The 26,357-nt window shown below is 44.5% G+C and overlaps 1 protein-coding gene across 2 annotated transcripts in view; it reads left to right on the top strand.

The window, feature by feature from the left end:
* The window catches only part of LOC141110735 (receptor-type tyrosine-protein phosphatase H-like), a 788,595-nt gene that overhangs the window by 404,546 nt on the left and 357,692 nt on the right, over positions 1-26,357 (top strand). For both annotated transcript variants that reach the window (XM_073602293.1, XM_073602291.1), the window contains 2 exons: positions 5,368-5,637; positions 11,763-12,032. In XM_073602293.1, the coding sequence (XP_073458394.1) occupies positions 5,368-5,637; positions 11,763-12,032 (540 nt within the window). The remainder of the gene's footprint in view (positions 1-5,367; positions 5,638-11,762; positions 12,033-26,357) is intronic.

Raw genomic sequence — 26,357 nt, 5'->3', positions numbered from 1 at the left:
ATAAGTTACCTGCAAAAATGACAACTATAGATCTGGATGGATGCTCTTTACTGTACAAATCATAAATTCATTATTGCTGTATACAAGACACAGATTCATTAATGCTGTAAACAACACACAGTGCTCCTTTACCAGGGTTGCAACTGAGAGTTACGGCTATAATACAGTGCAGGGATCATGTTGTTCATACTCCCTTTCCATTCCACTTTTAAGAGAGAAGTATAGGATTATTCTCACCTAGGTGGAGGCAGCATTGATCGGATGCTGCAGTCAGATTTGGCTGTACTTCTCCTTTATGTTTCAGGTGCTAAAAAGGTAGCATTCACTTATTGCTGACCATCTGTTCTTGGAGATGACTTTTTCACAGCAAGCCTCTGCATCGCTAAAAGAAAGCAGAGATACAATAACAGTGTGCACCTAAACCACCTCACATAACATCACTTAGATTTGCTGCACTCCACTGTCTCCATAGTAAAAATAATAGTTAGTCATACACCAGTTAGGTCTAAATCTCCATGGATAAAACTGTCCTGCAACTGGTCAACTACACAATCTTTTATCGTCTATGTTCTCTTGATTCTTTTAGGAAAACACCTGCTTGTACCCTGTGTCTCTAGCACATTTCTGCCTATTAAAATTACCCTGCAAGTGAATTTCTTTTTCCATTTGCAGTCATTTAATGATTGAAGGAAAATACATGCTTGTGTCTTGTCTGTTCACATTTTCACCTATTTTTGCCTCATTAAAACTGTACTTGCCATTTTTTGCACTACTGTATCATCTGCAGCCTCTAAATCACTTGCCGGCCGCCAACAGTACTTTTACTGGGGACAGCCAGCACAGGCAGCCTGGATCACAAACATGTACGTTGTCCAACCTGCTATGTTTTAGGGGCATGTAGAGCTCTGCTCCTGTGAACACTGTGTCCCCCAGACACAGTTGATTGCAGATCCCGCTACCTATGGTCTGGTGATCATGTGATTACTATGCGATCACATGATCACAATGTCAACAAAGCTGTTATGAATGAATGAATTCATAACAGCTGTTTTTCCTATGCTGTGATTGGCCCACAGCTATCACATGGTACCTGGGCCAATAACAGCATCCTGTACCATGTGATTACCTGTAGCCAATCACAGATCAGTAATCACAGCTGTCATAAATGTAACCCATTTATTACAGTTGAAAACATTGCAGTAACAAAAATCAACATTGTTACAGCAAACAAAGTGCAAAAAAAAAAATCATCCCCTCAGAGTAGCATAGTGTTACTATGTTAACACTGAACTACTCTGATAAAAGTATGTAAAAAAATTAGTAAAAAAAAAAATATGTTAAAAAAAAAGAAATATAGGGTTTCAAAATGGGATTAAAAATGATTACTATTATTTTTTTTTTTTAACATATGGTCACCAGTCAGTGTCCCCAATCACAGCCACACAAGTCATATGATGATGCTGTACTGCACTGGTGACCATATGTTAAAAAAACAACATAAATTGTAATCCGTTTCTTAATTTTCAAATAAATTCTGACAAAAAATTACAACAAGAAAAACTTACCATGCCTCTTACTAAATGTCTCAGACTGTCTACTTTCCAAAAAGGGGTCATTTGGGGAGTATTTGTACTGTGCTGGTATTTTAAGGACCTCAAGAAATTAGATGAGCCGTCAGTAAATCAGAAGGGATCAATTTTCAATTTATATGTACATACCAGTTTGTAGAAACGATAACTTTCACACAAACTAATTAATATACACTTATTGGGATTTTTTTTACCAAAGACATGTAGCAGAATACATTCCAGCCTAAATTAAGCCTTTATAAATAAATTAGATTTTATTGGATATGTTTTATAACAGAAAATATTGTTTGTTTTTTTAAACTTTTGATCTTTTTTTATTTATATAGCAAAAAAAAAAGAAAAAAGAAAGCTCGGTTTGTGGGAAAAAATAAAAAAATTTAATTTGCGTTCACTATTGCATGACTGTGCGACGTGGCTCCCAAACAAAATTGACGTCCTTTTTTTCCCACAAATAGAGCTTTCTTTTGGTGGTATTTGATCACCTCTGCGGTTTTTATTTTTTGCGCTATAAACAAAAAAAAGAGCGACGATTTTGAAAAAAACACATAATTTTTTACTTTTTGCTATAATAAATATCCCCAAAAAATATTTAAAAAAACATTTTTTTCCTCAGTTTAGGCTGATACGTATTCTTCTACATATTTTTGGTAAAAAAAATCGCATTAAGCGTTTATTGAGTGGTTTGTGCAAAAGTTATAGTGTCTACAAAATAGGGGATAGTTTTATGGCATTTTTATTGCTAATTTTTTTTTTTACTAGTAATGGCGGTGATCAGCGATTTTTATCCTGACTGCAACATTATGGCGGACACATCGGACATTTTTGACACATTTTTGGGACCATTGTCATTTATACAGAAATCAGTGCTATACAAATGCACTGATTCCTGTGTAAATGACACTGGCAGTGAAGGGGTTAACCACTAGGGGGCAGTGTAGGGGTTAAGTATGTCCTGGGGCATGTTTCTAACTGTAGGGGGGGTGTGGCTACGTGTGACACGTCACTGATCTCTGCTCCTGATCACAGGCAGCAGAAATCAGTGACACTGTCACTAGGCAGAACGGGGAGAAGCTTGTTTACATTAGCATCTCCCTGTTCTTCCTCTCCATGAGTGATTGCGGGTATCCCCTCGGCGATCAAGTCCGCGGGTCCCGCGACCCAACTCATGGAGCTCCCAGCCGACGCACACGCAATGGCACGGCGGCAAATTTAAAGGTACGCCCATTTGCTCAGTCGTGCCATTCTGCCAATGTACATCGGCGTGCGCCGGTCGGGAACCGGTTAAAGGAGAAGTCCAGCCTGAGCTTTTTAGGTTGGGCTTCTCCTCTGGGTCACAGAAGTGCAATTCGTTTTGCACTCCTGTGACCTGTTTTCAGCGGAGAGCTGATGACGTCCCTGCCATCAGTCGAGGCAGCGCGTCATCCCGACTTCCCAAGTCTGGATCCGCCAGCTGCCTTGATTGATGGCAGTCTCAGCAGCTCAGCTCCCCGCTAAGACGGCCGCTCCCCGCCCCTCCACAGCTCATCGCTTCAATGAGCATGGAGAAACAGAGAGGAGAGCTGCTGACTAACTGTCAGCAGCTCTCCTCTCTGGGATCTGTGAGAACCGAGCCATAGGTGGCGTTCGGTGGCTTGGTTCTCAGTGCAGAGACGGCGGGGGACAGATGCAGCATCAGTCTGATGCTGCATCCACAAAGGTAAGTATAATGCTTAAAAAAAAACATACTTCTCTTTTAAATTAGCGCAGTACTGAATACCAAAAAATGCCCTGGTCATGAGGGAGGTATGACCTTCTAGAGCTGAGGTGGTTAAAGCGTATCTATACCCAAAACTCTTTTGTTTTGTTTTGGATAGAGTGGAGAAGGATTTGAATGTCTGTCAGGTTATACAACTGCTGAAGGCTCTTCTGGAAGTTTCCTTCACTTTCTATCTGATAAATGTTGTCCTCAGGACAGGAAGTGAGAGACATCTCTCTAACAGTAACTCAGACAGAAATAAGATTCTTTTTTTTTTTTTTCTTTTTAGGGCTCATTTAGCAGTGTTACACGCAGGCATTAAAAATAGGCATTTGGGTCATGTTTTTAACACTTCCCGAATGCCTACCAATGTCACACAAATTTGTTACAATGGGGAGAAGATGGAGGTGTTCACACTGCAGAGCTAGCACTGCTTCACATTGCGGCGAGGCAAAAATGAGACTTCCTGCAGAGTTTAGCAAGTGTTCACATTCTGCAAATGCCTCTATCCACTTCTATTAAAAAGCACCACAACCACACTTTAAACGCACTGTAATTGCACCCGTTTATGGTGCGGTTGCAAAGCATCAAAAGTGATTATTTCCTATTTTAGCCTTGTTAAAAAAATGTCACATGCCAATTGCTGTCACAAGGGATGTTTACATTCCCTGTGACAGCAATAAAAATGATCAAAAATGAAAAAATGTAAAGCGACAGTGTAAAAATATATATAAAAATATATATATTTGTTTTTTTTTAAGTGCCCCTTCCCCCCCATGCTTACACGCAAAGATGAACGCACGCATCGGTCCTGCATGCACACAAACACTGGTTGTCCCACACGTGTGAGGTATCACTACGATTGTGAAATTATGGACAGTAAATTTAGCACCAGACTTGTGGTAACCTGTAAAAGCTTTTAAAACGTCGTCTATAGTTAGTACAATTTACAGTGTTAGTCGCCAGTTGCACGGGAGTGTGCAATTTTAAAGCGTGACTTTTTATATGTTACAAAAAAATTAGATTATGTATTATGTTCTTTTGCATTAAAATTAAAGGTCTATTTAAAATAAATTGCATTTGAAAAACCACTACACAAATACCGTGTGACATCATCAAATTGCAACACCCACCAATTTATTCTCTAGGGCCTCTGATTTAAAAAATATATATAATGTTTGGGGGTTCTAAGAAATTTTCTAGCAAAAAATACTGAAAAATGACAGAAAAGGTCTAGAGCTAAAGTGGTTAAAGTGGTTGTAAAGTCTAAACATTTTTTACCTTAATGCATTCCTTTAAAAAAAATGCTTAGGTATCAGCTTCCCCCTTCACCCCTCCCCCTTTTACTTATCTGAGCCCTCATTTAATCCAGCATGTCTGCAGCTCTTTTCTCCCCTCACTTCTGGGTCTCACTGGCTTTGATGGGGCACCGGTAACCATTGGCTCCCAGTGCTGTCAATCAAAGCCAGTGACGAGGGTGCGGGGGATGAATCCCGCTGTCTGTGTCAAGTGGCTGCCCATGGGGGCACTGGATGGAGGGGAGGGGCCAGGGGCCCCGAAAGGAGGAGGCTGAGGCACTCGCGCACATCGCTGGATAGAGATGGGCTTCAGGTAAGTATTAGGGGGGCTGAGGGGGCTGCTACACACAGAAGGCTTTTTAACTTAATGCATAGAATGTATTAAGATAAAAAAAAACCTTCTGCCTTTACAACCACTTTAAGTTTAAATTGTACAATAGGTTAATGATATACCTCTTGTAGATCCACTCCCATTTGAAATTAATGCTCTGCCCCTAATTAAAATACATTCTCTCTATACAATTGCTTACTAGACTCATAGCAAAAAAGAGTGCCCCTGGAAAGTTTTTTGAAATGTTGACAAAAAAGGGTTATGAGTTTGGTCCTTAGACTGAAAAAAGCTGCATGAATACATTCAAAAGTATTGCAAAACCTGCAGTTAGCCAACTCAACTAGTTTCCAGATAAATTCATGTATCGCTATTCTGTATATGTGTATAATGCTTTTTGTTTTTTTGTCTCTCTAGTGCCATCTGTAGTGAAAGATTTGACCATATCTAACATATCTACTAATGAAGTGACAGTTTCTTGGACAGAATCCAGTGACCCAAATAATAAAACATATTCTTATACTGTGGATTGGCAAGGACAAGATCTTGGAAACAAAACTGTTTTTAAAAACAGTAGCACAGTTGTGTCAAATCTAAAACCGGGATCAGACTACAGCTTTAAAGTCTATGCAGTCACTAACAATGGAATTTATGGCCCAGCTTCTGATGTTAAAAATGCTACAACATGTAAGTTGGGGGTTTTTTGATAGATTTTTTTTTAAGCGGAACACCAGGGTTTTTAGTTTTGTTTTCTTGCTATCGGCACAAGTCAAATAAGTTACCTGCAAAAATGACAACTATAGATCTGAATGGATGCTGGTTACTGTACAAATCATAGATTCATTATTGCTGTATACAACAAACAGATTCATTAATGCTGTAAACAACACACAGTGCTCCTTTACCAGGGTTGCAACTAATGCCCCGTACTCACAATCCGATTTTCCGACGGAAAATGTGTGATAGGACCTTGTTGTCGGAAATTCCGACCGTGTGTAGGCTCCATCACACATTTTCCATCGGATTTTCCGACACTCAAAGTCAAGTTTGAGAGCAGGCTATAAAATTTTCCGACAACAAAATCCGTTGTCGGAAATTCCGATCGTGTGTACACAAATCCGACGGACAAAGCGCCATGTATGCTCAGAATAAATAAAGAGATGAAAGCTATTGGCCACTGCCCCGTTTATAGTCCTGACGTACGTGTTTTACGTCACCGCGTTTAGAAAGATCGGATTTTCCGACAACTTTGTTTGACTGTGTGTATGCAAGACAAGTTTGAGCCAACATCCGTCGGAAAAAATCCTAGGATTTTGTTGTCGGAATGTCCGAAAAAAGTCCGACCGTGTGTACGGGGCATAAGAGTTATGGCTATAATACAGTGCAGGGATCATGTTGTTCATACTCCCTTTCCATTCCACTTTTAAGAGAGAAGTATAGGCTTTGCAAAAAAAAAGAGGAGATTATTCTCACCTAGGTGGAGGCAGCATTGATCGGATGCTGCAGATTTGGCTGTACTTCTCCTTTATGTTTCAGGTGCTAAAAAAGTAGCATTCACTTATTGCTGACCATCTGTTCTTGGAGATGACTTTTTCACAGCAAGCCTCTGCATCGCTGAAAGAAAGCAGGGATACAATAACAGTGTGCACCTAAACCACCTCACATAACATCACTTAGATTTGCTGCACTCCGCTGTCTCCATAGTAAAAATAATAGTTTGTCATACACCAGTTAGGTCTAAATCTCCATGGATAAAACTGTCCTACCACTGGTCAACTACACACTCTTTTATCATCTGTGCTCTCTTGATTCTTTTAGGAAAACACCTGCTTGTACCCTGTCTCTAGCACATTTCTGCCTATTAAAATTACCCTGTAAGTGAATTGCTTTATCCATTTGCAGTCATTTCATGGTTGAAGGAAAATATATGCCTGTGTCTTGTCTGTTCACATTTTCACCTATTTTTGCCTCATTAAAACTGTACTTGCCATTTTTTACACTACTGTATCATCTGCAGTCTCTAAATCACTTGCCGGCTGCCAACAGTACTTTTACTGGGAACAGGCGGCACAGGCAGACTGGATCACAAACATGTACGTTATCCAGCCTGCTCTGTGTTATTGGCATGTAGAGCACCGCTCCTGTGAGCACTGTGTCCTCCACACACAGTGGATTGCGGATCCCGCTACCTACGGTCTGGTGATCATGTGATTAGTATGCGATCACATGATCACAATGTCAACAAAGCTGTTATGAATAAATTCATTCATAACAGCTGTTTTTCCTATGCTGTGATTGGCCCACAGCTATCACATGGTACCTGGGCCAATCACAGCATCCTGTACCACGTGATTACCTGTAGCCAATGCTGATGCTGCATCCACAAAGGTAAGTATAAATCTTAAAAAAAAAAAAACATACTTCTCTTTTAAAGTAGCGCAGTACTGAATACCAAAAAATGCCCTGGTCATGAAGGAGGTAAAACCTTCTAGAGCTGAGGTGGTTAAAGCGTATCTATACCCAAAACTTTTTTGTTTTGTTTTGGATAGAGTGGGGAAGGATTTGAATGTCTGTCAGGTTATACAACTGCTGAAGGCTCTTCTGGAAGTTTCCTTCACTTTCTGTCTGATAAATGTTTTCCTCAGGACAGGAAGTGAGAGACATCTCTCTGATGCCCCGTACACACGATCGGACATTGATCGGACATTCCGACAACAAAATCCTATAATTTTTTCCGACGGATGTTGGCTCAAACTTGTTTTGCGTACACACGGTCGCACAAAGTTGTCGGAATTTCCGATCGCCAAGAACGCGGTGACGTCAACCACATACGACGAGACTAGAAAAGGCCAGTGCGGCACCAAGCAACCAAGCGCGGCACCCTTTGGGCTCCTTTTGCTAATCTCGTGTTAGTAAAAGTTTGGTGAGAGACGATTCGCGCTTTTTCAGACTCGTGGTTTTCAGATCGTTTTCTGCTGTTCAGTTTGTGCTTGTGGGTTTGTATCTGCTCTTCAGTGCGTGCAAGCAAACTACGCATGACTTTGATTAGTCATTGTGTTCTTGTTAGTTCGTTACTGTTTTTCAGGTCACTCTTCACAGGCCTTGCTGTTCTTCAGTGCGTTCTGTTACTTCGTTCTGAGCAGCCGACCGTTTTCTAGCCATGTTGCATATACGTACTCCTCGTAGAGTTCGTGCTGTGCGGGGGCTTGGTGTTGGGGTCCTTACCTTGACACAAGTCCAGTCCATGAACAGGGTGGGGAGGAGTTCATGGACCAAGAATTGGTTGCTCCAGCGTGACCAGTTCTGTCATATGCCTTTGTTCCGTGAGATCTGTGAGAATAATCCTGATGATTTCAGGAACTTTCTCCGGATGACGGACCCCGTATTTCACAGTTTGTTGGCTTTGCTGACCCCCTATATCAGCAGGCAGGATACCTGCATGAGGCAAGCCATCACTCCGGAGCAGAGGCTAGTCACCACCCTGCGGTACTTGGCGACGGGGAGAAGCCTGCAGGACTTGAAGTTCTCGACAGGCATCTCCCCCCAGGCTCTGGGGATCATTATCCCGGAGACCTGTTCTGCCATCATCCAGGTCCTGCAGAAGGAGTATATTAAGGTAAGATTTGTATCCTTTAATATCACATTTTATTGTATTTAATGTTTGCTAATATATTGTATTTCTTTCCTCATTCCCTAATTACCATGATTGTAATATGCTGTGAATGTCCCCTTTGTCCTCATGCATGCTGGATTTTTATGTCATTATTTTTTTTGTCCTTCATACATATTTGCCTTCACTTACCTCCCCAGCATGGTCTCCTGCCCCTATATTCACCTCATGTAGTCACTCAACAATGTATTTTATCAGCTCCATAGTAGTGCTTTACCCCAAACACCCCTAACATTTTTTTAAATGTGATTTGTGCTTTAAATTCAGGCAGAGTGCCAGAGGCTTTTTTTGGGGGGTCTCCAAATCATTTGTAACCCTCCCTCCCCCCAACTGCTAAGTCAGCTGATAACACTTCTCTATCTATCCTCAATCATCTATCTGCTGAATTTGCCAAACCCATACACACTATACCCATCTCTTTTGTGCTCAGATGTATGGATGAATTCCCCAAAGCATGTAGTGCAAGGGCCTGCCTGTGTACTTTCAAATGGTACTGTTTCAAGTTTTTGTATACTATTATTATCTTGATATGTAATAGCACAATGTCCCAATGTGCTCAAATGTGTACAATGTGTATTTATATCTTTGTATTATGACACTTCTTACCTGTCCAGTGGGCTGCCAATAGTGTAACTAAGGAGGGGCTGTTCCAAGTAATACACGTTATTTAGGCATTCATCTCTCAATGAAGTGGAGAGGGTTACCTGTCCAAGAGCTCCCCCCCTATAATGTTAGAAATGGCCCAGGAGAGGGGGGGAGGGGGAATCTGATAGGTGTACCTTATACTTTGGTCTTTCAAAATTCCCATTAATAAATGTTATCTTGATGTTGGCCAAGAAGGTTTGTGTCTAATCTGCTTTCCATGTTTATGTGCAAAAAGACTATTTTTTTTGTTTTCCTCAACAGTTTCCTTCCACACCACAGGAATGGCAGACCGTGGCCTCCCACTTTGCCCAGTGGTGGGACTTTCCTAACTGCAGAGGGGCAATTGATGGGAAACACGTCCACATCATCCCACCAACTCGGGGTCGTACTATTATAAATATAAGGGGTTCAATAGTATTGTGATGTTGGCGGTGGTGTCAGCTAATTACGAGTTCCTGTATGTGGACGGGGGAAGAATGGCTGGATGTCCAATGGTGGAGTCATCGCCCAGACAGAGTTTTACAGGCATCTCCAGAATGGCAGCTTGGACTTGCCACCTCCAGAAGACAATGTGGAAGGACTCCCATTCGTCTTTGTTGCGGATGAAGCTTTTGCGCTGGGGGACCATCTTATGCGACCATTCCCGATGAGGACCCTCACCCCGGACCAGAGGGTTTTTAATTACCGGCTGGCCAGAGCCAGAAGAGTGGTGGAGAACACATTTGGAATCATGGTCAGCCGGTTCCGCCTATTTCTTACACCCATACATATGGCGGAGTATAAACTGAATCATATTATCCTGGCATGCTGTGTTCTACATAACTTTTTACGTCAACATTCTGCCAACTATGCTGGCTCAGTTGGGCCTGAGGCCGGATATATAAATGAAACAACCCTGACGGCGCTTGAAAGTGGCCATCCTGGCTTGCCCTCCCTGAGTGCCCGTGATGTCCGGCTAAGATACCTTGAGTTCTTTGCGGGTAGGGGAGCCATCAATATGCCAGACAATGTGTGAAACCTTTATCAAATAAAAAAAAATAAGCAAATCTTTGGTGACATTTACTGCTTGTGTTTGTTTTAGCTGACCCTGACAGAAATGTGGTGAGTCGTGAAAATGGCGTGATTGTGTAACCTTACAAAGCACTGTTGGGTGTTATTTACTAAAGGCAAAGACACTTTGCACTACAAGTGCACTTGAAACTGCACTTGTAGTGCAAAGTGGATTTGCCCTTATGAAATAACACCCATTGTCACAGAAAACAGCAATTAGAGCACCACAAAAGTGTTTTAGCGTTGAGACAATTATCCACACATTCTTGATTAATAACAATCTTTTTAATACCTGCACAATCACGTGTGCATTTTGACAAGGTTTTTAAAACAAACCAACATGTTTGTTGTATAACAATTTTTGGGGGGGCATTAGAAAAAGTAGAAATGTCCTTTTAACATAAAACTGGCATGTGTAAAACCAACAAGAAAGACACAAATCTTGAACTTACAAAGTTCACATTTGGTAGAACTTGAAAGCAATATCAGACATGAGTATTTAGGAACTGTGTTTGATATTGCGTTCAGATGGGGTGAAGTCACCCCAGGAAAAGCCAAATTTTGAAGATGCACACCAATTTACGAATGTCAACATGTGCTAGCTGCCATCACGGGGGATCAAGGGACTTGTTTTGGGGGAGCAACCCCTTCCTCTCAGCTACTTTATTATTGAGGAAGGGGTTGCACCCCCAAAACGCGTCCATTGATCTCCCGTGATGGCAGATAGCACATGTTGACACACTGTGTGCATCCTCAAAAATGGGATTTTCTACAATTCGCAAAAAATTTAGAACATTGTAGCACACCATAAAAGAAAGGGCTTTGGAGGGGTTTTAAATTCTCCCCAAAACATCAATGATGTTCTTATTTTTTTTAATAACATCATTGATGTTTTTCGTGATGTTTTCCAATGCAACATTACACCCCATGATCTCCCCAATCAGGATCTGTGCACTTTCTGAGGTGAAATGAGGCTGAGGCACTCGCGCACATCGCTGGATAGAGATGGGCTTCAGGTAAGTATTAGGGGGGCTGAGGGGGCTGCTACACACAGAAGGCTTTTTAACTTAATGCATAGAATGTATTAAGATAAAAAAACCTTCTGCCTTTACAACCACTTTAAGTTTAAATTGTACAATAGGTTAATGATATACCTCTTGTAGATCCACTCCCATTTGAAATTAATGCTCTGCCCCTAATTAAAATACATTCTCTCTATACAATTGCTTACTAGACTCATAGCAAGAAAGAGTGCCCCTGGAAAGTTTTTTGAAATGTTTGGCAAAAAAGGGTTATGAGTTTGGTCCTTAGACTGAAAAAAGCTGCATGAATACATTCAAAAGTATTGCAAAACCTGCAGTTAGCCAACTCAACTAGTTTCCAGATAAATTCATGTATCGCTATTCTGTATATGTGTATAATGCTTTTTGTTTTTTTGTCTCTCTAGTGCCATCTGTAGTGAAAGATTTGACCATATCTAACATATCTACTAATGAAGTGACAGTTTCTTGGACAGAATCCAGTGACCCAAATAATAAAACATATTCTTATACTGTGGATTGGCAAGGACAAGATCTTGGAAACAAAACTGTTTTTAAAAACAGTAGCACAGTTGTGTCAAATCTAAAACCGGGATCAGACTACAGCTTTAAAGTCTATGCAGTCACTAACAATGGAATTTATGGCCCAGCTTCTGATGTTAAAAATGCTACAACATGTAAGTTGGGGGATTTTTGATAGATTTTTTTTAAGCGGAACACCAGGGTTTTTAGTTTTGTTTTCTTGCTATCGGCACAAGTCAAATAAGTTACCTGCAAAAATGACAACTATAGATCTGAATGGATGCTGGTTACTGTACAAATCATAGATTCATTATTGCTGTATACAACAAACAGATTCATTAATGCTGTAAACAACACACAGTGCTCCTTTACCAGGGTTGCAACTAATGCCCGTACGCACAATCCGATTTTCCGACGGAAAATGAGTGATAGGACCTTGTTGTCGGAAATTCCGACCGTGTGTAGGCTCCATCACACATTTTCCATCGGATTTTCCGACACTCAAAGTTAAGTTTGAGAGCAGGCTATAAAATTTTCCGACAACAAAATCCGTTGTCGGAAATTCCGATCGTGTGTACACAAATCCGACGGACAAAGTGCCATGCATGCTCAGAATAAATAAAGAGATGAAAGCTATTGGCCACTGCCCCGTTTATAGTCCTGATGTACGTGTTTTACGTCACCGCATTTAGAAAGATCGGATTTTCCGACAACTTTGTGTGACTGTGTGTATGCAAGACAAGTTTGAGCCAACATCCGTCGGAAAAAATCCTAGGATTTTGTTGTCAGAATGTCCGAACAAAGTCCGACCGTGTGTACGGGGCATAAGAGTTATGGCTATAATACAGTGCAGGGATCATGTTGTTCATACTCCCTTTCCACTCCACTTTTAAGAGAGAAGTATAGACTTTGCAAAAAAAAAGAGGAGATTATTCTCACCTAGGTGGAGGCAGCATTGATCGGATGCTGCAGATTTGGCTGTACTTCTCCTTTATGTTTCAGGTGCTAAAAAAGTAGCATTCACTTATTGCTGACCATCTGTTCTTGGAGATGACTTTTTCACAGCAAGCCTCTGCACCGCTGAAAGAAAGCAGGGATATAATAACAGTGTGCACCTAAACCACCTCACATAACATCACTAATGCCGCGTACACACGGTCGGACTTTCTATCCTACTTGGTCCGGCACACTTTCCGACGGACTTTGTCCGCCAGGTGCGCCGGACTTTAAAACGGACGGACTTGCCCACACACGCCCGGACTTTCCGGCGGGCTAGGTCCACCCGTCTTTCCGACGGACTTTCGCCGGAGTTCCGGCGGACTTTCAGAATGAACGGACTTGCCCACACACGGACAAGTCCGTTCATTTTGAACGTGACTCAGGTGCGACGGGACTAGAAAAGGATGTCAATCTTGCCGCTTTTATCGGCGAGATTGACACCTTGCGAGCCCCGTCGCGGGGCATACCAGGCCCTTAGGTCTGGTATGGATTATAAAGGGAACCCCCTACGCCGAAAAAACGGCGTGGGGTCCCCCCTAAAATCCATACCAGACCCCCGATCTGAGCACGCAGCCTGGCCGGTCAGGAAAGGGGGTGGGGACGAGCGAGCGCCCCCCCCCCCTCCTGAACCGTACCAGGCCACATGCCCTCAACATGGGGGGTGGGTGCTTTGGGGGAGGGGGACCGCCCTGCGGGCCCCCCCCAACCCCAAAGCACCTTGTCCCCATGTTGATGAGGACAAGGGCCTCTTCCCGACAACCCTGGCCGTTGGTTGTCAGGGTCTGCGGGCGGGGGGCTTATCGGAATCTGGGAGCCCCCTTTAATAAGGGGGCCCCCAGATCCCGGCCCCCCACCCTATGTGAATGAGTATGGGGTACATGGTACCCCTACCCATTCACCTAGGGAAAAAGTGTAAGTAATAAAACACACTACACAGGTTTTTAAAATATTTTATTAAACAGCTCCGGGGGGGGATCTTCCTCCGGCTTCGGGGGTCCCTCCGCTTCATCTTCTCCCGGCGTCCGGTTGGTTCTTCTCCGCTCTCTTCTCTCCAGTTCTTCGGCCGGCTCCTCTGCTGTCTTCAGGTAGCTCTCTTGCCAGCAGAGGTCCGGACTTCTTGTCTTCTTCTCTTCTCCAGATGTTGACACGACGCTCTCTCCGGCTGGACTGCTCTCCGAGGGCTGCGTTGTGACTTATATAGGCGGAGACCCCGCCCCCTTTTGATGTCACAGTCCCTGGGTTTTAGGAAAACACCTGCTTGTACCCTGTCTCTAGCACATTTCTGCCTATTAAAATTACCCTGTAAGTGAATTGCTTTATCCATTTGCAGTCATTTCATGATTGAAGGAAAATATATGCCTGTGTCTTGTCTGTTCACATTTTCACCTATTTTTGCCTCATTAAAACTGTACTTGCCATTTTTTACACTACTGTATCATCTGCAGTCTCTAAATCACTTGCCGGCTGCCAACAGTACTTTTACTGGGAACAGGCGGCACAGGCAGACTGGATCACAAACATGTACGTTATCCAGCCTGCTCTGTGTTATTGGCATGTAGAGCACCGCTCCTGTGAGCACTGTGTCCTCCACACACAGTGGATTGCGGATCCCGCTACCTACGGTCTGGTGATCATGTGATTAGTATGCGATCACATGATCACAATGTCAACAAAGCTGTTATGAATAAATTAATTCATAACAGCTGTTTTTCCTATGCTGTGATTGGCCCACAGCTATCACATGGTACCTGGGCCAATCACAGCATCCTGTACCACGTGATTACCTGTAGCCAATGCTGATGCTGCATCCACAAAGGTAAGTATAAATCTTAAAAAATAAACAAAAAAAAACATACTTCTCTTTTAAAGTAGCGCAGTACTGAATACCAAAAAATGCCCTGGTCATGAAGGAGGTAAAACCTTCTAGAGCTGAGGTGGTTAAAGCGTATCTATACCCAAAACTTTTTTGTTTTGTTTTGGATAGAGTGGGGAGGGATTTGAATGTCTGTCAGGTTATACAACTGCTGAAGGCTCTTCTGGAAGTTTCCTTCACTTTCTGTCTGATAAATGTTTTCCTCAGGACAGGAAGTGAGAGACATCTCTCTGATGCCCCGTACACACGATCGGACATTGATCGGACATTCCGACAACAAAATCCTAGGATTTTTTCCGACGGATGTTGGCTCAAACTTGTTTTGCGTACACACGGTCGCACAAAGTTGTCGGAATTTCCGATCGCCAAGAACGCGGTGACGTCAACCACGTATGACGAGACTAGAAAAGGCCAGTGCGGCACCAAGCAACCAAGCGCGGCACCCTTTGGGCTCCTTTTGCTAATCTCGTGTTAGTAAAAGTTTGGTGAGAGACGATTCGCGCTTTTTCAGACTCGTGGTTTTCAGATCGTTTTCTGCTGTTCAGTTTGTGCTTGTGGGTTTGTATCTGCTCTTCAGTGCGTGCAAGCAAGCTACGCATGACTTTGATTAGTTATTGTGTTCTTGTTAGTTCGTTACTGTTTTTCAGGTCACGCTTTACAGGCCTTGCTGTTCTTCAGTGCGTTCTGTTACTTCGTTCTGAGCAGCCGACCGTTTTCTAGCCATGTTGCATATACGTACTCCTCGTAGAGTTCGTGCTGTGCGGGGGCTTGGTGTTGGGGTCCTTACCTTGACACAAGTCCAGTCCATGAACAGGGTGGGGAGGAGTTCATGGACCAAGAATTGGTTGCTCCAGCGTGACCAGTTCTGTCATATGCCTTTGTTCCGTGAGATCTGTGAGAATAATCCTGATGATTTCAGGAACTTTCTCCGGATGACGGACCCTGTATTTCACAGTTTGTTGGCTTTGCTGACCCCCTATATCAGCAGGCAGGATACCTGCATGAGGCAAGCCATCACTCCGGAGCAGAGGCTAGTCACCACCCTGCGGTACTTGGCGACGGGGAGAAGCCTGCAGGACTTGAAGTTCTCGACAGGCATCTCCCCCCAGGCTCTGGGGATCATTATCCCGGAGACCTGTTCTGCCATCATCCAGGTCCTGCAGAAGGAGTATATTAAGGTAAGATTTGTATCCTTTAATATCACATTTTATTGTATTTAATGTTTGCTAATATATTGTATTTCTTTCCTCATTCCCTAATTACCATGATTGTAATATGCTGTGAATGTCCCCTTTGTCCTCATGCATGCTGGATTTTTATGTCATTATTTTTTTTGTCCTTCATACATATTTGCCTTCACTTACCTCCCCAGCATGGTCTCCTGCCCCTATATTCACCTCATGTAGTCACTCAACAATGTATTTTATCAGCTCCATAGTAGTGCTTTACCCCAAACACCCCTAAAATTTTTTTAAATGTGATTTGTGCTTTAAATTCAGGCAGAGTGCCAGAGGCTTTTTTTGGGGGGTCTCCAAATCATTTGTAACCCTCCCTCCCCCCAACTGCTAAGTCAGCTGATAACAATTCTCTATCTATCCTCAATCATCTATCTGCTGACTTTGCCAAACCCATACACACTATACCCATCTCTTTTGTGCTCAGATGTATGGATGAATTCCCCAAAGCATGTAGTGCAAGGGCCTGCCTGTGTACTTTCAAATGGTACTGTTTCAAGTTTTTGTATACTATTATTATCTTGATATGTAATAGCACAATGTCCCAATGTGCTCAAATGTGTACAATGTGTATTTATATCTTTGTATTATGACACTTCTTACCTGTCCAGTGGGCTGCCAATAGTGTAACTAAGGAGGGGCTGTTCCAAGTAATACACGTTATTTAGGCATTCATCTCTCAATGAAGTGGAGAGGGTTACCTGTCCAAGAGCTCCCCCCCTATAATGTTAGAAATGGCCCAGGAGAGGGGGGGAGGGGGAATCTGTGACACGTACCTCGTATGTGAGCCTGACGTGCAGAGGGAGACCTCTCGTACAGCCCTGGTTCCCAGATCACTGGAGTTGAGGACAGTGACCGTAGGAGCACAGTGGGGTATGAGTGCCTGGTGGATTCTCTGGAACTGGAGATGATGTCCACTGGGAGACACTGGAACTGACTGGAGTGCCGGGTGCAGGTAAGCTGGATACAAGTCAGCAGGTAAGCCGGATGCAGGTCAGCAGGATGCAGGTGAGCTGGATGCAGGTCAGCAGGATGCAGGTGAGCTGGATGCAGGTCAGCAGGCTGCAGGTGAGCTGGATGCAGGTCAGCAGGATGCAGGTAAGCTGGATGCAGGTCAGCAGGGTGCACACAGCAGGCAGAAGCAAGGTCAGACAAGCCGGGTCATACACAGTGGATCAGTTCAACAGATTCGGCAGGCAATGAATAGTCAAGTTCAGGCTGGTTTCTGGTAACAGGAGATCAGACAGGCAGGTAAACAGAATCAGAGTCAGGGAAAGCCAAGGTTCAGGATTGGAGACAGCAGCGTGGTCAGAGAGCCAGGTCAGGTGATCGGATGCTGATTACAGGAACAGGTCACAGGTGAAGCTGCAGATCAAACAGCAAGTGCTGAATTGTGGAAGCCCCTCTTAAAGGCCACTGGGCGCCAAAGCCGAATCACTGTGCGTGCGATCTCTGCGACCGGCACATGCGCATTGGCGCACGCCTGTTCGCTACTGGGAACCTGTTGGTGGGGATGCGCCTGAGCCCTGTTGCAGGTCTGGAAGTAATATGTCCATGACAATCTGATAGGTGTACCTTATACTTTGGTCTTTCAAAATTCCCATTAATAAATGTTATCTTGATGTTGGCCAAGAAGGTTTGTGTCTAATCTGCTTTCCATGTTTATGTGCAAAAAGACTATTTTTTTTGTTTTCCTCAACAGTTTCCTTCCACACCACAGGAATGGCAGACCGTGGCCTCCCACTTTGCCCAGTGGTGGGACTTTCCTAACTGCAGAGGGGCAATTGATGGGAAACACGTCCACATCATCCCACCAACTCGGGGTCGTACTATTATAAATATAAGGGGTTCAATAGTATTGTGATGTTGGCGGTGGTGTCAGCTAATTACGAGTTCCTGTATGTGGACGGGGGAAGAATGACTGGATGTCCAATGGTGGAGTCATCGACCAGACGGAGTTTTACAGGCATCTCCAGAATGGCAGCTTGGACCTGCCACCTCCAGAAGACAATGTGGAAGGACTCCCATTCGTCTTTGTTGCTGATGAAGCTTTTGCGCTGGGGGACCATCTTATGCGGCCATTCCCGATGAGGACCCTCACCCCGGACCAGAGGGTTTTTAATTACCGGCTGGCCAGAGCCAGAAGAGTGGTGGAGAACACATTTGGAATCATGGTCAGCCGGTTCCGCCTATTTCTTACACCCATACATATGGCGGAGTATAAACTGAATCATATTATCCTGGCATGCTGTGTTCTACATAACTTTTACGTCAACATTCTGCCAACTATGCTGGCTCAGTTGGGCCTGAGGCCGGAACTATAAATGAAACAACCCTGACGGTGCTTGAAAGTGGCCGTCCTGGCTTGCCCTCCCTGAGTGCCCGTGATGTCCGGCTAAGATACCTTAAGTTCTTTGCGGGTAGGGGAGCCATCAATATGCCAGACAATGTGTGAAACCTTTATCAAATAAAAAAAAATAAGCAAATCTTTGGTGACATTTACTGCTTGTGTTTGTTTTAGCTGACCCTAACAGAAATGTGGTGAGTCGTGAAAATGGCGTGATTGTGTAACCTTACAAAGCACTGTTGGGTGTTATTTACTAAAGGCAAAGACACTTTGCACTACAAGTGCACTTGAAACTGCACTTGTAGTGCAAAGTGGATTTGCCCTTATGAAATAACACCCATTGTCACAGAAAACAGCAATTAGAGCACCACAAAAGTGTTTTAGCGTTGAGACAATTATCCACACATTCTTGATTAATAACAATCTTTTTAATACCTGCACAATCACATGTGCATTTTGACAAGGTTTTTAAAACAAACCAACATGTTTGTTGTATAACAATTTTTGGGGGGGCATTAGAAAAAGTAGAAATGTCCTTTTACCATAAAACTGGCATGTGTAAAACCAACAAGAAAGACACAAATCTTGAACTTACAAAGTTCACATTTGGTAGAACTTGAAAGCAATATCAGACATGAGTATTTAGGAACTGTGTTTGATAGTGCATTCAGATGGGGTGAAGTCACCCCAGGAAAAGCCAAATTTTGAAGATGCACACCAATTTACGAATGTCAACATGTGCTAGCTGCCATCACGGGGGATCAAGGGACGTGTTTTGGGGGAGCAACCCCTTCCTCTCAGCTACTTTATTATTGAGGAAGGGGTTGCACCCCCAAAACGCGTCCATTGATCTCCCGTGATGGCAGATAGCACATGTTGACACACTGTGTGCATTTTCTACAATTCGCAAAAAATTTAGAACATTGTAGCACACCATAAAAGAAAGGGCTTTGGAGGGGTTTTCCAGAGGTGGAGGGTCTCTGGTCTCCTCGGATGAGGGGTGTCCTCCGAGTCTTTTCTCCCCTATGTGCAAAAAAAATGGTATACTTAGCACACAGATATTTGATGGCAGAACTATAAATATGAAACATTGCTTGGAAGTGGGGTACAATTGTCTGTTTTGGCAGAGTTCCAAGATGTAGAATTTTGAGTGTCCTTTGTCAAGCTTGAATACTTACCTGTCTTGTACAAGCTTCACAGATGGAGACCCCCCTATAGTATACACTGGAGCACCTGTGTGGGCCCCCTAATAAAAAGGGTGTTCTTGTGTCCCACACTAGTGCTACAGCGTCCAGATGTGAAAACTGCTGCTGAGTGTCCTCTCCTTACACAGAATCTAGTTTGCATTTCAATCTAGTAACAAACACATCTACACAATCAAATTAGTTTCATACAAGTAGGCCCTCAAAAATGTGGTCAAATGCATATGGCCAAAACAATGGTATTTTATAGGCCGAAAGAAAAATGTTTGATACGAACAAATAATGTGCCAATGAACATGAAAGTTGCCATTTTAAACTGTACAACAGTTAAGAAAAGCACATGGAGCAGCACGAACGCAATAAACACAAAAAGAATAGGAACACAGCACAACTACTGACTTTTTTGCAGCACTCTCCGGATCTTTCTGTACTGCTCATGCTCTCTTAATTTGAGGTCCGACCACCGTTTCCTGAGCTGATCTTTCGATCGTCGTACCCCGAAATTCCGGTGCAGACTCTTGACCACTTTCGCCATGATCTTGGCCTTTCTGACATTGGGGTTGGGGTAAGGTCCATACTTCCCATCATAGTCGGCCCTCTTCAGGATGTCGACCATCTCCAACATCTCCCCAAAGGACATATTTGATGCCTTAAATCGTCTCCTTCTGGATCCAGACGTTTCCGGCTCCGGGCTTTCCTCCTCCTCCTCGTTGCTGTTATTAGCACGCACCTGCTGTGTCTCCGCCATGTGCTCTTCCCCCACTGCGCCGAACGAAAAGGGGCGGGGAATAGACTAGAAAGAACGTCAGGGGCGGGTGGAGTTACACGCATGTGCAGTGTGTATAAAGCGTAACACGCGTGCGTAGTATGTACGATCTGTGAGCGGAGGAAGGAGTAACGGAGGCATCGATCGTGATTGCGAAGGTAAGATTTAACATTGGGCCTATACTGCTTCTAGATTGAGGCCTGTATTTGCACAAGTTTAGTAGACTTTAGGCTGACATTAGGGTTTATCTTGTGTTGTGTCTTGCAGATAAAATGGATGGCTTCAATGACCACAACTTCCTCCCCCTGTTCATAGACAAGTATAGGGAGCTGCCCTGTCTGTGGCAGGTCAAACACCCGCATTATAATCATAAACAAAAGAGGCAGGCAGCGCTGGAGAAACTGCTGGAGTTGGTGAAGCCGGTGGTCCCCACAGCAACCACCCCCAATTTAAAAACCAAAATTGGTGGCCTGAGGAGCACTTATCTTAGGGAGCGCAAGAAGGTCATGGATTCCCAGAGATCCGGAGCTGCAGCAGATGATGTTTATGTCCCCAGGCTCTGGTACTATGAGAGACTGTGATTTCTGTCAGACCACACTGAAGTCAGGGAATCCTTCTCCACTCTTCCTTCCACTCTTCCTTCCACCTCAGCTGAGGCTTCCGATGTCCAACCTGGGCCTTCCAGCCAGGAAGAAGTGGAGGAGCCCAGCTTGAGTCAGGTATAGCATTATTCTCCAGATTTCTGGTCAATAAATAAATGATCTTTACTAGATGTCATTATTGATCACTAATTGCTGATTTAATAAAGTGTTTTACATATCAATAGACAGTAGTGGGCAAAAATAATTGGGACAAGAATGAAAAATGCTGGGCTCAGAATGATCATCAGTTATATTTGTTAACATTCAATTTTCAACAATCATGAGATGAAAAATGTGTGTGATTGATGAAGAAAAAACTAAAACTATGTCCCTTTTTCATACACAGGAAGACCTCAGCCAGGAGGAGGCTCTAGAATGTGGCAGCCAGGAGGAGGCGGGGCTAAGTTGCAGCCAGGAAGAGGCGGGGCTAAGTTGCAGCCAGGAGAAGCCTGGGACCAGTCGCAGCCTGACCGAATCGCAGGTTCCTCCCCTCCGCCTTCCATACAAAAGAGCGAGGAAGGCGACTCACATGCATCCCTCAGAGCCTTACCCACTCCTGAAGAGGCCTTTGCCTGCATGGCTGCCACAAAACTGAAGTGCATGCAGGAGGGTCAATGCCTCATGTGTGAGCAACTTATTTATAAAGTCCTAACTAAGGGGGTGAGTGGCGAAATCACACCCAAGACCAACGTGATTGAGTTGAACCATCCTCCTCCTGCTGTCACAACTCCACCACCAGAGCCACAGCGTGGAAGGAAGCGTGGAAGGAAGACCAGAGAGCGATGGCCCTGGGTTCAGTCTGGTCTGACAGAAGATGCAGTCTCTTGTATGACCACAGAGAAGAGAGTATAAATAATTCTGTGCTGCCCAAAAAGTGCATAAGCAGCTAACACGGCCAATAGGATATAGGCATATAACAATATAACAAAACAAAAATATGTGTAGCGCTAAAAAAACATAAGAGTTCAATATAGGGACCATGAAGTCCAACTAATGGTGAAAAAACTTCTGAGAAGAAAAAAAGGAAAAAGTCCTCAATGTTTATATGACTCATAAGAATTGATAGTCCCTATAAATGCAGTGACTTTGTGTAAAAAACAATTCAAATGCGTGACATCCAAAGTGAAGACAGGAGAGGCACACCACCACCGAAAATGAGAAGGCTTACCAGATCTCGTGGACCCAGGAGGGCATACGCCCAAATGGGTCGAATCAGGCTTGGGTGGTGGGTGATGATAGATGTTCCGGAGAGATGGTGAAGATGGACATCTAAAAGTAAACCGTGGACTTATGTGTCCCTCAGGATGAGGAGTAGATGGTGATGATGTAAAGCAAGGAGGAAAAAGGCCACATAGCGTAATTCAATAAAACAAGTATCAAAATTTATTTAAAATAAGAAATACACTCACATGTCAGTCTTGTAAAATCAGCAAGATATATATAGAGGGAGTAGTCTTGTTAATGAGAGGCAACTCCACATTGTGTAAAAATGTTACTTCCGGTATTCGGGCAAGATGGCTGCTTGGCGTGCGTTCCACGCCTCACCCTGAAGCTAATTGTCCACCGGAAGTGTAACCATTGGGGTTAGTAGTGTACTCATTGAAATAACCTAAAAGTGTCCCATATAAGTTTGTGTCAAACTATAATGTGCATAAAGCCAAATTTTGTGTTTGACTCTAAAGATTCACGTGCACCCTGATAGATAAAAAATAAAGCTTATTGCGCCCGGCAGTGCCGTAAGTATGCCCTTCTCCGACGCACGATAAAGTGCGCGTGCACCATGCGCATGCGCACCGGCTAGATCGTACATGTGACCAAATCCAACCAACATTGATGTGCGCGCGCACCATGCGCATGTGCAGCTACTGGGTGGAAGTAACAGGGATGGCACCTCATACGGAAGGCGGTCCCACCTATGTGCTGGAGTAGCCACGCCTGAGAATAGGCGTTGCATGCGTACGAAGTGACGCGCCGCGTATGTAGAACAACATAGTGACGAGTGTATTATGCGGTGGCCCCAAACGGACAAAGCGATGGGGCCAACGCAGCGTGTACAATACAACTGTGTGTTATGATGAACATAAAACAAAATGATTATGGTGTCCGTTTATGAAGCAGTGATCAGCGGTGATCCCGAGGATCGCCGCTGATCACAGTCCATAAACAGTTTATGAAACAGTGATAATTGGGGGAGAACATGTTTGAACTTGTTCTCCCGCCGATTATCTCTACACATGGAGAATCCTCATTGAATGACACAGAAACGGCCAGTTTATGAAGCAGTGATCTCACCGCTTCACTGGCGATCTGTGTCAGAATTCACACTCCCAGGTTCAGCAGCTCAGAGGTGGTGAATCGGGGAGTGAAGAGGAAATCCCGGGGGATCTGAGGGGGAAGGAGGAAGATTTTTAACTTTCTTATGCCTCGTTCAGATCCCCCAACGCTGTAACCATGTCCCCCTGTCATATTTATGTGTTGTACAGGACGCCGTGGCTGGGTCCTGGAAGGACGCTATGTTTCCCCTCTGTTTGGACTGTGGTCCCTTTAAGGGAACAAAAAAGGGTTAACTCACCTGTAAGAGGAAGTGGGTTTAAAACAAGACAGGAAGTTAGAGAGGGTGTGGAGGAGTGTAGAGGAGAATGTGGATGGTGTTTTGGTGTTTTGGTGTGCAGCAACAGCGAATAGCAGTGTCCTGCCTGGAAGCCTCCTGCTAGAGGAATCTACCTGCAACAGAAACTAAGGACTGTTTAACTGCAATAGCAGTTCTGGACTTTGCAAGTCGGTGAGATTGAAACCTTTTTCTTTTGCTTTTGCTGCTGTAAAGCTATTTAAGTTCAATAAATCTCCTTTTGAGTGAAAAGCCTGTGTCCTGCGATCTAGCTGGTTCCCCAAACATTACAAGTGGTGGAGAATGCGGGCAGGACAGAGTAACAGGCATTTTTTTTTTTTTTTGCTGTTTTTTTTTTGTATTGGACTTAAAACTGACATTTAAAGGGACAGTACAGTGGATTTATGTCCTGGGTTAAAGCCGCACAAACCCTGAAAGCTGAAGCAATGGAGGAGCTAATTAAACAGCTGTCCTTGGCTAATATACAAGCGCAGACTCACCATGAGGAAGCTAATCAGCGCTTAACAATCCAGCTGGAGGTACAGCAAGAAAACACTCGCCTGTTGGTGGCCCAGTTGGCAGCCCAGCAAGCGACCCAGCAAGAGGTTATGCAGGCTCAGGTGACTGCCTTAAAGAAGTAGTGCAGCAGCTTTCTCAGGGCCGTGAGCAAGCGGCTGTTGCCCCTGGCAACCAGGTGACCGTGAGGGCAAGCCATTTTTTGCAGAAGTTGTCCCTGAGTGATGATGTAGAGGCATTTCTTGCTACATTTGAGAGGATGGCAGAGAGAGAAGGGTGGCCCCAGGACCAGTGGGCCGGCCTAATCGTTCCTTTCCTAACCGGAGATCCTCAAAAAGCCTACTTTGACCTGCCACCAGATCACGCTAAAGACTATCAAAAATTAAAGGCAGAAATATTGGCTCGTTTGGGGGTAACTACAGCTGTTTGGGCCCAACGAGTGCACCAATGGAAGTATCGTCCAGATCGTCCACCACGGTCTCAAATGCATGACCTGGTGCAACTGGTAAAAAAATGGCTGCAGCCCGAAATGTTGTCGGGCCTCCAAATCGTGGAACGGGTCATGCTGGACCAATACCTAAGGTCACTGCCAGACAACCTTCAACGGTGGGTCAGCCATGGAGACCCCAAAACAGTGAACCTCCTTGTCGAGCTGGTGGAACGATACACAGTGGTGGAGGATCTGCTTGGCCCTACAAAGCCCCACGACCCAGTCTGCCACGGCCTATTCGTTCGACTGCTGCCCTTCGAAAGGACGTTCCCCGGAGCCCTGGAACCAACACCCCGGAAGGTCAAGACTCACTCCCGATACCTTCTCAGCGATCTGTTCCTGTTCGGAGAGGAGGGGATGTACAATGTTGGCGATGTCATTCCTGGGGCCATACCCGGGCCCACTGCCCCCTGCAAGAGGAGCCCATGGAATGCGGGGTTCTTCGGAGGGGGTCTTTTTATGCCCAGAAAGCATGCACAACACATATTGATCTTGGAGAAGAGAAATTCGAGTGTGAAGTCCAAGTGAACCACCTCCCTGCCCGGGCTTTGCTGGACTCCGGAAGCATGGTAACCCTGGTCCATCCTAGAGTAATTGGGAAGATCGGTCCGGTAAGAAAAACTTTACGGGTGGTGTGCATTCACAGGGACACTAGAGAGTACCCTCTCATCTCGGTGTCCATCTCCACAGCATGTGGCACTGGTACTCAAGAGGTGGGGGTGGTAAAGAACTTAGTACATGATGTTATCATAGGACGAGACTGTCCATTATTTGCTAAACTGTGGGGACAAGGAGAACTACCTGGACGGTCCAGAGACTGGGGAGAAACTAGTCCCTCTGTTCCTGCTGTTGAGAGAAATAACCCTGAAATGCCGAATGTTCTTGAAAACGCTAATGATTTGGTTAATGGTGATGAAAGTAGTGCTGATATTATTAAGGGTGTCAAAATGTGTGGTTCACAGACCTACCCGAACACTGAAGGGGGGGGGACCTTCCCCACTTCAAGTAATGCTGGGGGAAGAGGATGAGGAAGTGGCCGTTACCCTTGCCCTGCCGGATTTGGGTGTTCCGCAGGGGGCATTTGGTACTGCCCAGATGCAGGACCCCACTTTGGCCCATGCACGGGAACAGGTTGTAGTAATAAATGGGGTTCCCCAAGAGCCAGGTGCGAATGAGCGGTGGCCACACTTTGCAATATGTAATGAATTGCTTTATCGGGTTACCAAAGTGAGAGAAAATGTGGTAGAGCAATTATTGGTACCCCAACAGTATAGACGCAAGGTCCTGGACCTGGCCCATGATGATGTTTTAGGGGGACACCTGGGAATAGAAAAGACGGAGGCACGGATCACCGACCGGTTTTACTGGCCAGGTCTGAAAGCAGAGGTAAGGAGATACTGTACCTCTTGTCCCACCTGTCAGTTGACCGCTCCGGTGACCCACTTCCGGAAATCTTTGGTCCCTGTGCCCATAATTGAGGTCCAATTTGAAAGGATATCCATGGATATAGTGGGTCCCTTGGTGAAGTCGGCTCGAGGTCACTCCTACATACTGGTGATTCTCGACTATGCCACCCGATATCCTGAGGCGCTACCCCTGCGGAATACCTCCTCTAAGGCTATCGCCCGGGAATTATTCCAGTTGTTTACATGGACTGGTTTTCCCAAGGAAATACTAACGGACCAGGGCACCCCGTTTATGTCGAGGGTTATGGCCAATGTGTGCAAGCTCTTCCGGATTAAACAGCTGCGCACATCGGTCTACCATCCCCAAACGGATGGGTTAGTAGAACGCTTTAATAAG

The sequence above is a fragment of the Aquarana catesbeiana genome, linkage group LG10 (genome assembly GCF_042186555.1).
Source record: "Aquarana catesbeiana isolate 2022-GZ linkage group LG10, ASM4218655v1, whole genome shotgun sequence".
In the NCBI taxonomy this organism is placed as follows: domain Eukaryota; kingdom Metazoa; phylum Chordata; class Amphibia; order Anura; family Ranidae; genus Aquarana; species Aquarana catesbeiana.
The sequence above is the reverse complement of the archived record's forward strand: the minus strand, read 5'-3'. Positions and strand labels throughout refer to the sequence as shown.